This window comes from Tachypleus tridentatus, chromosome 6 (assembly GCF_004210375.1).
Source record: "Tachypleus tridentatus isolate NWPU-2018 chromosome 6, ASM421037v1, whole genome shotgun sequence".
Lineage (NCBI taxonomy): Eukaryota > Metazoa > Arthropoda > Merostomata > Xiphosura > Limulidae > Tachypleus > Tachypleus tridentatus.
The window spans coordinates 122212158-122230601 of NC_134830.1; the positions used below are offsets into that span (position 1 = coordinate 122212158).

The following is an 18444-nucleotide window of genomic DNA, read 5'->3' on the forward strand; positions in this document are numbered from 1 at the left end:
ACACTCTGTTTCACTATTTCGTCTCTAATACGCAACGACGTAGGCACAGTCATTTTTATTCCTTAATGCTATCTCCTTAGAGAAAACAATATCAATATTAGATAAGAGAGGATGATAAAAAAATAACACTGTTTGATCAAAGTGTTTTATAGTATAACAAATCATTAACTGTAATTATAATTCACTTTTCTACCTGAAAGGTCTGAAAAGTTTTAACAGAAAGTTCAAAAACTGAAATTACTGTTAAATCAAAAGATTATAAATATCAAGTTCTCATACCTTGTGCCTTCGTCAGTATATTGGTACTGAACTACAGGCTAGTACCTTATTCAGTTGACCTAAGTAAAACATGACTTTTTATACTGGTACTGAACTACAGGCTAGTACCTTATTCAGTTGATCGAAGTAAAACATGACTATTTATACTGGTACTGAACTACAGGTTAGTACCTTATTCAGTTGATCTAAGTAAAACCTCACTATTTATTGTGGTACAGAACTACATGCTAGTACCTTATTCAGTTATTGCAAGTCAAACCTGACTATTATCGTGGCACAGAACTGCAGGCTAGTACCTTATTCAGTTATTGTAAGTTAAACCTAACTATTTATGTAAATACTTCACTTGAGCTATAGCCTTCTCCATTTGGTCTAACTGCTCATTTCGTTTCTTTAATTTCTTTTCTAAGTCTTCTATTATACTTTTTTTCTCCTCCAACTGTTTCCTTAGATATGTCAACTCTGCAGCCTGTTGCTGAGACGCCCCCTGTTGACTGCGTATGGCGCTAAAGTCTGCCTATGTAGCAACAAAAAATCAACGTGGAATCGTTTTCTGCAAAACTCGTTAATAAAAATACTTAAAACCATGATAACTGAGGTAAATAAAAATTCTAATGAATGTTTTACGATAAAAAATATATAGTTTGTGAATTGTTACAATATAAAATTTCAGTGACAAGGAATTACTTTAATCTTTTAGTGTAACGATTCCTATATTTGGTAAAAACAATTAATTTTACCTTTTACTCGGTGACAATTCCTAGTTTCAGTGAACAACAATTAATTTTACCTAATAATGTGACAATTCCTAGTCTCGGTGACAAACAATTAATTTTATTTAACAAAGTGACAATTCCTAATTTCAGTGTTCAACAATTAATTTTACCTAATAAAGTGACCATGCCTAGTTTCAGTGAACAACAATTAATTTTACCTAATAAAGTGACCATGCCTAGTTTCAGTGAACAACAATTAATTTTACTTAATAAAGTGACAATTTCTAATGTAAGTGATGAAAAAATTTAGAACAAGGAATAAGGCACACCAACGGAAGGATAGTAGATGGTACACAATTTAACCTTTAAGAGTAACAGAAATCTTAAATAGGCTTTCCTTATGAGTACGTTAATTTTGACATGTGGCTTCTTTTATTTTATCAACCACCACTAATTAAACGTATTATATTTAGTAGATAAAAGAAAATCTCTGTTATCACTATACACTGCTATAATAAGTTGGTATAAGTTAAAATCAATATGAAGAAATGTTTAATGCATGTCAACTACAGCTATATTTTGGTATCCTACCAGATCCGACATAAAAATAAAATAATAATATGATAATAAAGTTAGCGTTCATGTTGTGGCGTATTATTGTGAGTCACCAATGTGTGTACATATCATGGGTCATCACCGAAACAGTGAGTAACACGGACACAGCTGGATGGGTCGTCACTTACACAGTGAGTAACACAGACACAGCTGGATGGGTCATCACTTATACAGTGATTTGCACAGACACAGCTAAATGGGTTATCACTTACACAGCGAGTAACACAGACATTCTGAATGGGTCATCACGTTCACAGTGAATAACACAGACACAGCTGGATGGGTCATCGCTTACATACTTTCCACTATAGAGTGCAATCAGCCGGTCAACATTTGCATAGTAACAAATTCATCTGTTAATTTCTTGCTTAACCTATAGTTAATTATTCAATGGTTCTATCTTCCAGTAAAACGTGCTGCTTATTTTTACGTTTAGTTTAAAGTGGAGTATTTAATTATATGTTATATTTCCTTTCAGGATTTATTTACTTATTACTGTGATTAAGATAAAGGGATTGTACTGAACCATTGACACATTTCTTGTGACATCACAGCCAGAGAGATTTTACGTAGTGTCGTTGTTATGAAAAACTACTGCAAAAATTATTTGAGAATAATTTTATTTGTCTTATTAAACCTTTCAGAAAATGTTTTCAAAGCTTTGTGTTTATAATGAGGTGTCTTTTTTTGTTTGAAGTGGTGGATATTAAATGATCAAATATTCCTCAAATAGTTTCTGTTATTTTCACTAGAGTTACGCCTAACCAAGATGGTTTCCAGCGGAAAATCAATATTAACAAAAGAAACTAATATTGAAACACACCTCTTTCTGTTCCAGCTCTAGCACCAGTTTCTCCAGCTGTTGTTGTAAACGGTTTCTCTCAACTTCAAAGCTCCTAGCTTCTTCCTCTGTTTCTGTTAGTTGTCTCTTCAGTTCTTGAACCTCCTTTCGCATCTTCTCGGTTTCTTGTTTCTGGTGTTGTAGCTCTTGGTGTAGCTCTTCTATCTCTCCTTCGTACTCTTCACTGGTCCAGTGGCTCTCATCAATTTGACTTAACTGATCTCTGTATTTTTGGATTTCTTGGTTCATTCTTTGGGCTTCAGCCTTTTGATCGTGAAGCTCTTTTCGAAGGCTCTCAATCTCTCTTTGGGCTTTTTCTTTCTCTCCTGGCTTAAAGTTGTCTGCTGTCATATCACGTTTCATATCTTTTCTTTGTTCTTTGGTCTTTTCCAGCTCAATCTTGACATCTTCTACTTGTTTTTGGTAATTGGTAACAGCCTCCATAGCCCACTCGAGCTTTTGTCGCAGTTCTTTATTCTCCACCTCTGTCTTTTGAAGTTCATATTCCATTTTTTCTGCTTGTTTTTGCAGCCATTGAATCTCTTGTTTTGATTTCTCCAGTTCTGTTCTGGAATACTGCTGAGCATCTTGTGTCCACTCCATCGATGACTTTGTATTCTGGATCTCTTGTTGGTGACGTAACACCTCCTGCTGTAACCGCTCTCTATCCTCCACAGCACGGTGAAAGTCGTTTTGGGACTTCTCTAATTTGTTTCTCAACCGTTCAATCTCTAATTCCAGCCTACCGGTTTCTTCCTTAGAGGTGTCCTGGTTTTGGTGAAACCGTGAAATATACTTGTCAGCATCATCTAATTCTTGTTCTAATCTTTCCATTTGAATTCGTAGACGGTTATTTTCTGTAAGAGTTAGTTGAAGCTCACTTTCTGCTTTGTTTAACTGTTGCTGCAGTTTTTCTGTTCCTACAGAAGGTTCAGGTTTTCCTGGCTTGCTGTGAGCTTGAGATAAAGATGTCTCCAGTTCATCAACTCTCTTTTGAAGCATATCTCTTTCCCTCCGAATTTTCTCCACTTCCGCTTCTTTTCTTTCTAACTTGTCTTTTATTTTCTCTGCCTCAATTGCTAATCTTTCAAAGTCCACTTTTTGCTTTCCTTCGAATGAAGAAACTCTATGCATCTTTGTTGGGTTTGTTTCTAACTCAAACTGCAGTCTTTCGATCTCTCTTTGCTGACGTTGTTTCGTTTCTTGAAGTTGATTGACGTCTTGTAAGGATCTTTCATACTTATCTTTAACCTTTTCCACTTCTATGTACAACTTTTCCATTTCTTCTGAATGCCTATATTTGTCAGTTTTAGCTACACCCTTTCCATTTTCCTTATTTTCAATTTCTCGCAATTTTTGGATATCTAAATTAAGTTTTTCTTTTTCCTCCTTCGCTCTGTCTAACTCCACTAGTACTTTTTCGTATTTATCTTTAACTTTCTCCAAATCAATATATAACCTTTCAACTTCTGACTGGGACTTATCCTGCACGGACTGATATTTCGATACTTGAGTCTGATATCTCTCCAACTCTGCCTGAATGTTTTCCTTGTCCGTCTGAATACGATCTTTTTCGTTTTGGGTTTTTCTCAATTCCACTTGACACCTGTCTAGTTTTTCATACAACTTTTCCAATTCCACGTGCATTCTGGCAACCTCTTCTTGTGACTTTTCGTGGCTGGTTTGGGACTTCCCCACTTGTGTTTGTACTCGATCTAATTCTATGGACATCCGATCCACTTCCGCTTGTAGTTTATCTCGCTCTGACTGAATTCGTCGTAATTCTACTTGAGATTTCTCGTACCTGTCTCGTAAAACTTCCAAATCCATTTGACATCTATCGAGCTCGTTTCTCAGCTTTTCTTCGGATTCTTTTGTTTTAGATAATTGGGAATTAGTTCTAGAATACATCTCTTCTAGACCTTCCAATGTATCTTGTGCCTTTTTATAATCCTCTTTCGTCTTGTTTGTGACAAGTTGTGCCTTTTCTAATTCTATGTTTAGTCTGTCTACTTCCGATTGTACTTGATGATACTTGGATTGGATTTTGAAAGTTTCTGACTGGCTCCTTTCTAGTTTTTCTTGAAGTTTCTCGCACTCAACCCTTGTAATTTCTTTATCTTCTTGGAGCTTCTGCAATTGTTGTTGTAGTTTGTCATGCTTTTCTTTTAACACTCTGTTCTCTGTGTGTGCGTTGTCATAATCGGTGTGGTACCTCTCCAGTTGGTTCTGGGACTTCTCGAGTCTGTCTTTGATTACTTCAAACTCGGCTTGTGTATTTTCTCTCTCCTTGTTAGACTTGTTCAGCTGTGCTTGGAGCAGATCAACTCTTTCCTGAAGCTGTTCCATTCCATGCTGGCAGACATCCTTGTCTCTTTGCAGCCGTTGTAGTTGTGATTGTGCTCTTTCGTGTTTCTCCTTTAACTTCTCGATTTCAATTAAAGCTGCATCTTTCTCCCATTGATATTTCTGAGTCTGAGACTGCAGCTGATAAACCTGTGACTGTAAGTTCTCCATCTCACATTGTGTCTGCTCACGTTCAGTTTGGTGTCTACGTATTTCGCTAGTTGCCTTGTCCAGTTTCTCTTGAATTCTGTCACAGTCCAGCTGTGACTTGTCTAGCGCTGCTTGAGTCTTTTCATGCTGTATTTGAGATTTCCCAAGGGATCCTTGGACTCGTTCTAGCTCGTTCCGCAACTTCTCTGTTTCAGCTATGGCTATGTCTCTTTCTGATTGGCTGCGGGCAACCAGTGCTTGAACTCTGTCGAACTCTTCCTGTAAGTTTTGTTTTTCTGCTTGGGCGTTCTCTAACTTTGCTTTAAACCGGTACACTTCTCCTTGAGATCTCTCTAATTTTTCCTGAAGTTGTTCCACTTCTCCACGTGCTCGGTCTTGCTCTGCCTGGTTCATCCGTAGTTCAGCTTGCGCGCGGCGCAGTTCCGACTGAACCTTCTCTAGTTTTTCTTGTATTCTTTCCACTTCATCAGATTGTATGAGGTTCGACTTACCGTAGGAATCTCGGGACTTGTTCAGCTCACTTCGTAACCACTCGTTTTGTTCTCTCAGTCGTTCAGTCTCCATGTTGAGCCACGAACTCTCCCCTTTTCCTTTTTCCCATTCACTCTGGGATTTATTAACTTCTGACTGTAACTTCTCCAACTCTGCTCGGGCCTGACCCAGCTCTGACTGAGAGTTTTCTAGTCTCACCTCAACCCGATCTTTCTCCGCAGCCACTTTTTCTAGTCGTACCTGTAGCTTGTCCATTTCTCCCTCCAAAGAGTGCATCTTCATTTTGTATTCCGCTATTTCGCGCTCGTGCAGCTCACGCTCTTCGTTTCGTTCTTGCTCGGCCCGGTCTCGCTGTTCTCTCAGCTGTGTTATCTGCTTCTCCTTGTCGCTAATGGCTTCTTCCAGACTGGATAGCGCGCCTTCTGATGAGGAGTGGTGAGCTTGCAAAGCGGTCAGTCTAGCCCTTGCCATGTCCACTTGATTGTCTTTCTCCCGAAGTAAGTCTTCAAGATTTTCAATCTGAGTGAAAAAAATGAGGATTTTATTTAGAACAATATGATATCAAGAGAAAAATATTGCCAGCGCTGTTATCCCATCGGACATTGACCGTCACATTATAGCTACCTGGCCATGCCGGGCCACGGAAAAAGAAAGTGAAAATGTGTTTCTATCTGAAATCCGGAGCACAATATGAATCGTAACAAAACTTACCAGGTTAACTTGATGACACCAGAATTAACTTGGTGACAATAGACATTGTCAAAGTATCAGAATACATGTAAATTTTGTCACTAATCCAAAAAGGGTACACTATTCAGTTATTTGTCGGAAAAATTACAGACAGCACAATAAACTCAAATAATTATACAATCTTACAACAAACGCAGATAATAATTAGAAAATACGTCTTAATACTAACAAAGACGAATGACAGAATGAACTAAAAAGAACGGAAATTATACAATAAATATGAATAATAGAGACCACATCTCAAACAAGCAAGAACACAGTTACACTGTTAACGGAGAGAATGAGAAATTATACAGTAAATATGAATAATAGAGACAACACCTTAAACAAACAAGAACACAGTTACACTGTTAACGGAGAGAATGAGAAATTATACAGTAAATATGAATAATAGAGATCACACCTTAAACAAGAACACAGTTACACTCTAACGGAGAAAATGAGAAATTATACAGTAAATATGAATAATAGAGACCAAACCTTAAACAGCGAAAAACACAGTTGCACTCTTAACGAAGATGATAGACTATGCAGTAAATAATAATAACAGAGACAACACCTTAAACAGAAAAGGCACAGTTACACTGTTAACGGAGAAGATCACAAATTATACAATAAATCAGAATAACAGAAACTAAACCTTAAACACAAAAAAACAGTTACACTGTTAACGGAAATGAGTTATTATACCGTATATAAGAATAACAGAGTCTACACCTTAAACAGAGAAGAACACAGTTACACTGTTAACGGAGAGAATGAGAAAATATACAGTAACTAACAATAACAGAGAGTATATCTTAAAAAAAGAAGAACACACAGTTAGTTTTTAGTCACGTTAACTCTGTACACCCTAACATTAAGTTCACCTGTGAGCAGGAAGAAACTAACCAAATAGCAAGAAACTAACCAAATAGCAAAGAAACTAACCAAATAGCAAAGAAACTAACCAAATAGCAAAGAAACTAACCAAATATCATTTCTTAACCTCAAGAAACTAACCAAATAGCATTTCTTAACCTCAAGATCACTAGAACCGATACACAATTCAAAAGAGAAATCTACAGAAAAATCATCCATACTGGATTATACATTCCCTGGGACTCAGCACATGAAACAAAACAAAAATTCAACATATAAAGAAATTAAATAAACACAGCCACAAAACTATTTTCACCCGATACAATTAACGACGAAATACAAAAAATAAAACACTTCATCAACATCAAACAATATCCTTAAAAAACCGTGGAAAAATTATATGCACACACACCTATACCAACAACAAACAAACAAACAACAATAAATCCCAAGATACAACAAGCTACAAAACCTTATATTGATGCATACCATATAATCAAGACATCAGCGAAAAAATAACCAACATTTGGAAAAAAAATTTAGAACAAAACACAACATTCCAGTAAACACCAAATTTATTATAAACCAGGTACAAAACTAAAGTCTATACTGTGTAAAACATACACTGACAAACACAACATCAACATGATTTATAAAATAGAAAGTAACAAGTCCCACGACTTCTATATTGGAGAAACAAGCAGAAAAATGGACACTAGATTAAAAAAAACACAAAAAATCATCTTGATACATTTTTAAATACTGCAAATAAAATAAACTCAACATAACAATAGAAAACAGCCAGATATTAAGTGTGGGTGTTTTTCTTGTAGCAAAGCCACATCGGGTTATCAGCTGAGCCCACCGATGAGAATCGAGCCCCTGATTTTAAAGTTCTAAGTCTGTAGACTTATCGCTGTACAAGCGGGTGTCAGATATTAAGTAGAGAAACAAGTATAAAAAAAACGCAAAACCAAAGAAGCCCTACTTATACAGCAACTAATTGATAACATAACATCCACCTGCAACGCCCCCTACAATCCTTTATCCGTTTATACTGTTGTCCCTAAGACATGTGTCCGGCAACGGTCACTTTCAAACTCTCTATTTGTTAACCTGAAAATGACCTTACCTCCTTATCAATAAAAGTGTTAATACTCATACTAGCCGTTTTGGGATACAGAGAAGAGCACAGTTACATTGTTTGTTTTGTTTTTCGAAGATGCTTATTTAAACTACAATAATTACTATGATAATGTATTGATCAGTTGTCAGTATCAGGTGGTGATTTGAAAAGGCCTTTAATTCCAAATAATATATTCTTTAAAGCGAAACACGATTTTTCTTGTAGTCCATGGTTTGTAACTGAAACATTTTACGTCATGTAGTCTTTTTTTTTTTTTTACAAAACAATTTCTTCTTTTTGCTATAAGACCTTTTACTGTTATTTTTCTGGTTGGATGATTTTCAAACTGTATCCCACCTTTCTCTGGAGAACATTTATCTTCCTGTCTTTGATCTCCATGTGGTCCCTGAGTTCCTGAACTTCTTGAGCAAGTCTGTTCTTTTCCTGAGTAGCAGTTGTAGCCTGCTGGGTTTTCTTCTCAATGTTGACGTTTTTGTCTTCCAGCTTTTGACGTAACTCTTCCACCTGGTGATAAAGTTAGGCAATACCTCCATATAGAGATGTTCCAGTATCGTCAAATTTGAGACAACAGGTACAACAAACATTTCTATCGAACTAAATCTATTATATATATTTTCATTATTTTTTGTTTTACTTTCCTAATGTAACATTGTAAGCCGTTTTACCATGATTGTTGTTAAAGCTCTTGTATGTCATCAGTAGTGACGTATATCCAAAGACTGAGATGTCTTCTTGTGTTGAATATTTTCTATATTAAAGATTGATAAATAATTTTGAAAATCGTCGTATTTTGTTACAACAAAAGATTGAGTGAAGTGTCAAACTTCTGTCACATCATCTGTAGTCGTGTAAATAGTCGCATTCTTACAGGATATGGCATTTAACTAATAATAAGTAAAACAAAACCTCTGAAAAAGAATAAAAAAATAAATTATCGAAGTTCAAATGTTGTTATATAACCAATCTCACTCTTAACCTTAGCTAACAGTGTTTAAAGTGTTTGAAAACATAATCAAAAGGAAGCAAGAGTTTCCCTCATAAATTATATTTATTCATCAACCAATACGACTTTTCATATAACCTGAAACAAAAAAAAAGAGTTCCTTACGTCTGCTTGAAGCATGTTATAATGGTCCTCTTTAGCAAATAGCGATTCCTTTAAAACAGCAATGTGACGTTGGTAGTCCTGATGCTGTTCCTCCAAAGTCCTCATTTTAGCTCCCATAGCTAAGATCTCCTGATCTCTTCTGTTTATCTCATATTTTAGCTCGTCCACCTGACGACACAACTCATCTTTACTTCACTATTTACAGTAAAAATAGATCTGCACTGGTCCTTTTAATAAAAAAAATAAATAAATGAAAGACGATAATATTGTAACCTGGCCTTTATATTGTTTCTAGCAAGCTCAAAAAAGAAAGACTTCTTAGGTTTAAAGTCAAGTTTAAAATGTACAATAAACAGACAATAACAATGCACTTCTGGCCTTAAGATTTGTTACGTTTAATGTTGATTCTAGAACTAAAACAAACGGACAGTAAAACGACACTGCTAGACCTTAAAATTTGTTAGGCTTAAAGTCGAATCTAGAACGTAAAACAAACAGACAAGAAAAACGTTGCAAGGCGTCGTCACTTAGATCTGAAATCATTTCTAGACCCCAAAGCACACAGACAATATCAAGACCTTGCTGGGTGATAAGATTTGTAAGGTTTAAAGTCGATTATAGGATGTACAAAAAACAGACAAGAATAAAAATGTTGTGACTGTTAAATATAAAATCGTTTCTAAAACCCACAAGACAAATGGAAGAAGTTAATAGCATTAGATTTTAAAATCGTTTCTACAATGTACAAAAAGACAAAATAAAAGGTCTTTACCCACTTTTTTATGAATATTGATTTCGTTTTATATTATAGAACTTCTAATCAATTGTTTTTACCATACAATGTTTTATCTCACATCCAACTTACCTGAAACTTTCTTAGCTTTCGGCTAGGTTTTAAATACAAAGAAGAGCGAACAGTTATTTCTAGACCAAGTATATTCATTTTATATGTATACATGTTGGGCTAAAACTAATATACAGAGATACAATATAGCACGAATATCGCAGTGGGAAATTATTACCATTAACCCTAAATTAGACAGCGTGTAACATGTGGCCTGTATAATAATAACAAAATTATAAATATTAACTTTAAGTTAGATAACGTGTATCGTATAGTATAATAAAAATAAATTATAAGGATTAATTCTATATCAGTAAAGGTGTACGGTGTAGTCTGTACTCTACTTAAACTCAGGGAAGGTTTGATTAAACATTGACAATTATACAGATTCTTATAACTAGTTCCACGTATCTATTAAAACTTTGTAAGTCTATCATTTATAAGGAAAATGTAACAATTAACTGTCTAATTCTTTAGACTATTGTAATTATTGTGAAATTTATATAATAGAGTTCAACAGTCACCTGTTAATTTCTATAACCTTATGGTAATCATTCGCCATTTTTCTCACGAGAACTATACATTACAGGTATATTATGGTGCTCAACATGACCAACGTATCCTCGACTAAATAATCGAATGTTCCGCTGCTAGGTTACGGACGCGTGAGACAGACAAAACAAAGTCATGTTAAACATGGTTCATTTAAAAAAAAAAGCTGGCCTGATGAATCATGGTCTTGGAGAGATAAACAAAATTCATGTTAAACATGATTAATTAAAAAACGCCTGCCTGGTGAATCATGGTATTGTCCACAAGGCCTCGTCGGTACCCGATATAGTTAATACAGTTTAGTTAAGATATTATCACATTCTTCTTTACTTTCAGTAATGCGTTTTTAATAATTAGCTAAATCTAACTTGACCTTTCCTCCATTTCTGTCCTGACTTTCCAGTAGAGTTTCCAAATGACGAGCCTTGGCTTCTGCCTCGATAAACTTTGTTTTAATCCTCTCCATTTCAATTCTTTCCTCTTCCATCAGCTTGTCTGACAAAAAACATTTTATATTTCCAAGTTACATTTTTACCCAAGCAACTCAACTTTCTCTCATCTCTTGTACCATGACACTTGAACTGTCAATCAGATATTATGGCTTCAAACCAATTTTACTATTATATTTTAACATAACTACCAGTAAAATATGATGGACACAAAGGTTATAGACAAGCTAGAAACGATTTGATTATGATAAAGAAAGCCGTGTTAAATAAGTTATTTTGATTCTGTGCTTCAACATGGACAAATATGTTTACTTTGTCTTTAACCAATCAACTGGTGGATAAGAATCAGACAACAAAAACAACTTTCAAACTTAATTTGAGCTAAAAATACACAAAATATTTATATTTCGAAATAAAAGAGTGTAGTACTCAATGTTATAAATAGCAGACCATTCACTTGAGAAACGGCACCATGCTGAGAGACGCGTGACACCCGAATTCATAACCACAACGCAAATACTTTGTTTGTAGTTAAGCGCACAGCTACACAGTGGACTATCTGTGCTTTGCTCACCTCGGGTGTCGAAACCCAGTTTCTAGCGTCGAAAGACATCCCGCTGTGCCGCTAGGGAGCCACAACAGTCAACGAAACTGTTAATCTGGAACTTTTTAAAGAATTTACATATCTATAACAGCGCAACTGATATTAGTTACCTATAACAATGCAACTGGATACATATTAGTTATTTTTAGCAACACAGCTAATTTCGCATTGGTTACTTGAAAAATGCAACTGGTTTCATATTAATTACCTGTAATAATGCACTGGTTTTGTATCAATTGCTTGTAACAGTGCAGCTGATTTTGTATCAGTTAACCGTAATAATTACCTATAACAATGTAGCTAGTTTTGTATCAATTACCTATAACAATGCAGCTGGTTTTGTATCAATTACCTGTAACAATGCAGCTAGTTTTCTATCAATTACCTGTAACAATGCAAATAGTTTTGTATTAATTACCTGTAGCAAATCCAGCTAGATTTGAATTAATTACCTGTAACAATGCAGTTGGTTTTGTATTAATTACCTGTAACAATCCAGCTAGTTTTGTATCAATTAACTATAACAATGCAGCTAGTTTTGTTTCAATTACCTGTAACAATGCATCTGGGTTTTTTAATTACTTGTAACAATGCATCTGGTTTTGTTTCAATTACCTGTAACAATGCAGCAGGTTTTGTTTCAATTACTGTAACAATGTAGCTAGTTTTATGTCAATTACCTGTAACAATGCAGCTAGTTTTGTATCAAGTACCGGTAACAATGCAGCTAGTTTTGTTTCAATTACCTGTAACAATGCATCTGGGTTATTTTAATTACTTGTAACAATGCAGCTGGTTTTGTTTCAATTACCTGTAACAATGCAGCTGGTTTTGTTTCAATTACCTGTAACAATGCGGCTAGTTTTGTTTCAATTACCTGTAACAATGTAGCTAGTTTTATGTCAATTACCTGTAACAATGCAGCTAGTTTTGTATCAAGTACCGGTAACAATGCAGCTAGTTTTGTTTCAATTACCTGTAACAATGCATCTGGGTTATTTTAATTACTTGTAATAATGCAGCTGGTTTTGTTTCAATTACCTGTAACAATGCAGCAGGTTTTGTTTCAATTGCCTGTAACAATGCAGCTAGTTTTGTTTCAATTACCTGTAACAATGCATCTGGGTTATTTTAATTACTTGTAATAATGCAGCTGGTTTTGTTTCAATTACCTGTAACAATGCAGCAGGTTTTGTTTCAATTGCCTGTAACAATGCAGCTAGTTTGTTTCAATTACATGTAACAATGCAGCTGGTTCTGTTTTAATTACATGTAACGATGCAGCTAGTTTTGTTTCAATTTCCTGTAACAATGCAGCTTGTTTTGTTTCAATTACCTGTAACAATGCAGCTAGTTTTGTATCAATTACCTGTAACAATGCAACTGGTTTTCTTTCAATTACCTGTAACAATGCAGCTAGTTTGTTTCAATTACCTGTTACAATGCAGCTGGTTTTGTTTCAATTACCTGTAACAATGCAGCTTGTTTTGTTTCAATTACATGTAACAATGCAGCTGGTTCTGTTTCAATTACCTGTAACAATGCAGCTAGTGTTGTTTCAATTACCTGTAACAATGCATCTGGTTTTTTTAATTACCTGTAACAATGCAGCTAGTGTTGTTTCAATTACCTGTAATAATGCATCTGGTTTTTTAATTACTTGTAACAATGCAGCTGGTTTTGTTTCAATTACCTGTAACAATGCAGCTGGTTTTGTTTCAATTACATGTAGCAATGCAGCTGGTTCTGTTTCAATTACCTGTAGCAATGCAGCTAGTTTTGTTTCAATTTCCTGTAACAATGCAGCTGGTTTTGTTTCAATTACCTGTAACAATGCAGCCAGTTTTGTATCAATTACCTGTAACAATGCAGCTAGTTTTGTTTAAATTTCCTGTAACAATGCGCTGGTTTTGTTTCAATTACCTGTAACAATGCAGCTAGTTTTGTTTCAATTTTCTGTAACAATGCAGCTAGTTTTGTGTCAATTACCTGTAACAATGCAGCCAGTTTTGTATCAATTACCTGTAACAATGCAGCTGGTTTTGTATCAATTACCTATAACAATGCAGCTAGTTTTGTATCAATTACCTGTAACAATGCAGCTGGTTTTGTTTCAATTACCTGTAAGAATGCAGCTGGTTTTGTATCAATTACCTATAACGATGCAGTTGGTTTTGTATTGATTATCGCTAACAGTGAAGCTGGTTGTACATTAATTACCTCTAACAATACAGCTGGTTTCACATTCGTTATCTCTAACAATGATGTTGTTGTCACATTAACTACCTGTAACTATGCGCTAGTTTTATATTTTGTTCAATACCAACTTAAATTTTTAACCAATCATACATTATCGTTGGTTATCCGGTATGATCAGAGATTGGAAGAAGAATATATAAAATATTATGTATTATATGAAACCCTTGGGTTATGAAAGGGTGCTCTACTATTAAGTTAGAAGCATATACATGAGTTCACACTTATTTACTAATCACAGAAATAGTTTCTTTCATTCTTTAATTCACTAATGAAAAGTACTGAAATGTAGGTTTGTAACAGTAGAATAAACATTTAATTTTCGTACGTTCACAAATGAAATTCATTAATATAAGACAGTGACAAACTACGAGCTTGCTGTTAAACTTTGAAACTTTGTGATTTGTTTAGAATTTCGTGCAAGCTACACAAGGGCTACCTGTGCTAGCGTCACTAATTTAGCAGTGTAATATTATAGAGAAGGCAGCTTGTCATCATCATCAACCGCTAACTCTTGAGTACATTTCGTAGGACAGGGATTCGAACCTCTGACTCACAAATTGCGAGTTGAGTGCTCTAACCACCTGGCCCTGCTGGGCCCTACTTAGGAAGTAAAATCGTCAAGCAATTAGTGAGTATAATGTTTAGAATGCACACTAGGTGGCAAGAGAAGCAACTTGAAACACATCTCAACTAAACACAATAAGTACCTGTTCCCTGACTGCGTTGTATCTCCATCAACTTCGTTATGCTTTCTTCTTTTGCCGCTAGAGTGTGTTTCAGAGTTTCAATTCTCATCTCTAAGTCCTATCGTAAATAAAATCTTAAAGTTTGAATATGGTAAGTGACACAGTCCAATTCTCATCTCTAGGTCCTGTCGTGTACGATAACAAAACCAAAACCTTAATTAAAACATGACATAACCTAACTAATAACAAACAAGATATTACTTTATTCAGTTGTTATGTAAGTACATTAAATACATCTTTAGTCAAATGTTCTAACCTAACTAACCATATATATCACACAGAGGAATTTCAGACAAGAACATAAAACAACAATTGAAAGATCAGAAGATAATTAAACAAAAAACACTCTTTAAAATATAATATATTAAAGATACTGTAATTGAAAAAGCTAATTTTTCTTATTAATAACATTAGTTCTTAACTGAACCACATTACAACTAAGTTATATTTATGAAGTTGTCTTCTGTGTAGTCAGTTACCTTAATGGTTTCTCTGAGCAGTAGGTTTTCTTTCTGTATGTGCTCTTTTTCACTGTAGAGGGCGTCGACATGCTGTTGTATTTCAGGGTCTTGTCCTCTCAATTGGGTCTTTCTCATCTCTTCTTCCATCTGACGAATTAATTGTCTCTGTTTCTACAAAAGATGAAGTGTTTAGTCAATAGTTGGTCCATGGTCGAATGTTTCTCACTACATAACTCTTTCTATTTGCAACTAATAAAATCCAAACTTTAATTTCTTCCTTTGACATAACACCGAATTACGAGATGCATTTATTTTACACTCTGTTATTGATTTTTCCCAGGTGGATGCACAGCGGTATGTCTGCGAACTTACAACGCTAGAAGTTTGGTTTCGATATGCGTGGTGGATAGACTATTTTGTAGGTTTATGCTTACCTACTGACAACAACGTCTAGTTGATACGACGAGTACTAAATCTATCCGTATCTTTTACTTAGACTGATTTATTTTAATAAACTGAAAGAGAGAGATAGAGAAACTTCTTGTCGTTTTCGTAAAAAGACTTTTCCTTCTATTTTCCATAAAATCTCAGCTTTCTGATCGTGATCGGTCCATTATGTCCTCAAAACATGTTAGAAAATGTTGTGTGTAACTTGAGCTCAGACTTTGCGTCTACTTACATGTCACTGCTGCTATCTAGTATTTCGATTGTAAACTACATTAACTAAAGCAAACGTTGATTTTATGATAGGAAAAAAGCTATATTTTAAGAAAGTCAGTTTTTTGTTACTCTATATTATCATGTCAGTGTGTTTACAAAACTTAAATGGTATTATAAGCTAGTAAACAAGTTTTAATTTTCCTTTGTTTCTATGTTCCTTGGTTGTAATTTAATCTCCCTTACTTAAATATTCAGGTGTTATTTGTTTATAGATTATAATCATAAGGTTATGAGGTTTACTGCTACTGCTACTTGTATCCCTGTTAATTAACATAATTAATCTCACTGTACACATAACAGCAATTTTCTGATAAATTTGTATTTTATCAATAATTCTTACTCAAGTATTCAGATGCTATGAAATGAAAAGTTCTTGTAAAAAAAAAAAAGGGTTAACAAAACTTAGACGTCGTTTAACTTATCACTTTGAACATTGGTTAGCAATGAGCACGTGGGTTTGATTTAAAGGTCTTCATTTGTTGCAACCAACTTTCATTCCTATGTACCACGACCAGCTGTCCCCATTATCACTACTAGCGCAGAGCAGAATCGTGATCTAGCCACGTGATCAGACAAGTGTTTCTGCGTGTCACGTGATCAGTAATGTGCGTGTTTCCTGGCTTTTATCGTCACTGAAGTTCAATGGTGTTCCAGGATAACATACGTTGGTGAAAGGATATATTAATTTTACCCTAACGAGGTAATATTTCCCACATAAACACACACTGACAAAAGTTCACGTTTATCAAGTATTCCAATGGTATAACTATATTTCAAAAGATAAAGAACAAATGTTCTTTTATTAATGCAAAACGAAACAGAAGTAATTCGTTGAGCTTTCAAGATGCTAAAGAAAAAAAACACTTTTACTTCACAATCTGTAGCAAAATCGCCTACGATTCATTGAAGTCACGGGAAAAAATAAACACCATACTCTTTCCAATTTAAAACTTCAAAATATAATCGTAGCACTCCTAAGCTGACAAAACTATAAACGTTTTAAGGCCTCACAAATACACTTAAAGTCATGTTTCAATGAGAAGTTGTCTTCCCATTTTCTAATTACCTGTTGCTGAACCTAGAAAGTCTACATCGCCAGTTTAGGATTTTTATACCATTTCATTACGTATGACCTACTTCATATATTCTCTACACTGTAATAGGCCCAACCCAACTGATGAGTAATAATAGCTCGGGTAAAGCATCATCGGCAGTTATTTGCAGCGAGCAAAAGTTAGATCCTAACTTCTGTTCTACAGGCTTCAAATATGAAATATTTAAATAACTTGGTTTTGCAAAGAACGAGTTAATGGTCTTTTATCTTTGTAATTAGCATATAACTGGTAATATTTATGTTTGTAATTAGCATCTAATTAATAACATTTATGTTTGTAATTAATATATAATTAGTAACATTTACCTTTGTAATTAGCATCTAACTCGTAACATTTATGTTTGTAATTAATATGTAATTAGTAACATTTACCTTTGTAATTAGCATCTAACTAGTGACATTTATCGTTGTAGCTAGCAGTTAACTCGTAACATTTAGGTTCATCATGGTTCAACACTTTATTAAATAGTTCATGTAGGTTCATTATGGTTCAACACTCTATTAAATTGTTCATTTAGGTTCATCATGGTTCAACACTTTATTAAATAGTTCATGTTGGTTCATAATGGTTCAACACCATATTAAACAGTTGATATTGGTGCATAATGACTCAATACCATATTAAACAGTTTATGTTGGTGCATAATGACTCAACACTATATTAAACAGTTGGTATTGGTTCATACTAACTCAACACTATATTAAACATTTTATGTTGGTGCATAATAACTCAACACCATATTAAACAGTTGATATTGGTTCATAACGGCTCAACACCATATTAAACAGTTGATATTGGTGCATAATGACTCAACACTCTATTAAATAGTTTGTATTGGTTCAGAATGACTCAACACTCTATTAAACAGTTTGTATAGTAATCTCGAGAGATTTATGCACATCCTGTGCATTTATATACTTACTGAATTTTATACACTACATAACCAAAAGTATGTGGACATCCCTTCTAATTAGTGGTTTTGGCTATTTCAGCCACACCTATTGCTAACAGGTGCAGAAACTCAAGCATACAGCCATGCAATCTCCATAGACAAACATTAGCAGAAGAATGGGTCGTACTAAAGAGCTCAGTGACTTTCAACATGCCACTGTCATAGAAAGCCACCTTTCCAACAAGTAAGTTCGTGAAATTTCTGCCCTGCTAGAGCTGCTCCAGTCAATTGTAAATGCTGTTACTGTGAAGTGGAAACGTCTAGGAGCAACAACAGCTCGGCCACGAAGCGGTAGGCCACACAAGTTCACAGAACGGAACCGTCGAGTGCAGAAGCGCGTAACGCGTAAAAATCGTCTGTTCAGAGTTGCAACACTCACTACCGAGTTCCAAACTACCTCTGGAAGCAACGTCAGC

General features: G+C 34.8%; 1 protein-coding gene across 5 annotated transcripts in view; it reads right to left on the bottom strand.

The window, feature by feature from the left end:
• LOC143253486 (uncharacterized) overlaps positions 1-18444 on the bottom strand; it is a 39888-nt gene that overhangs the window by 9191 nt on the left and 12253 nt on the right. For all 5 annotated transcript variants that reach the window (XR_013029670.1, XR_013029667.1, XR_013029669.1 and 2 more), the window contains exons 2-8: positions 15260-15412; positions 14742-14838; positions 11096-11217; positions 9327-9494; positions 8555-8722; positions 2434-5979; positions 626-796 (exon numbers count right to left, since the gene is read on the bottom strand). Coding sequence is in view for 1 of the 5 variants with exons in the window: in XM_076507464.1 (XP_076363579.1) it covers positions 626-796; positions 2434-5979; positions 8555-8722; positions 9327-9494; positions 11096-11217; positions 14742-14838; positions 15260-15412 (4425 nt within the window). In the remaining 4 variants the exon portion in view is untranslated. The remainder of the gene's footprint in view (positions 1-625; positions 797-2433; positions 5980-8554; positions 8723-9326; positions 9495-11095; positions 11218-14741; positions 14839-15259; positions 15413-18444) is intronic.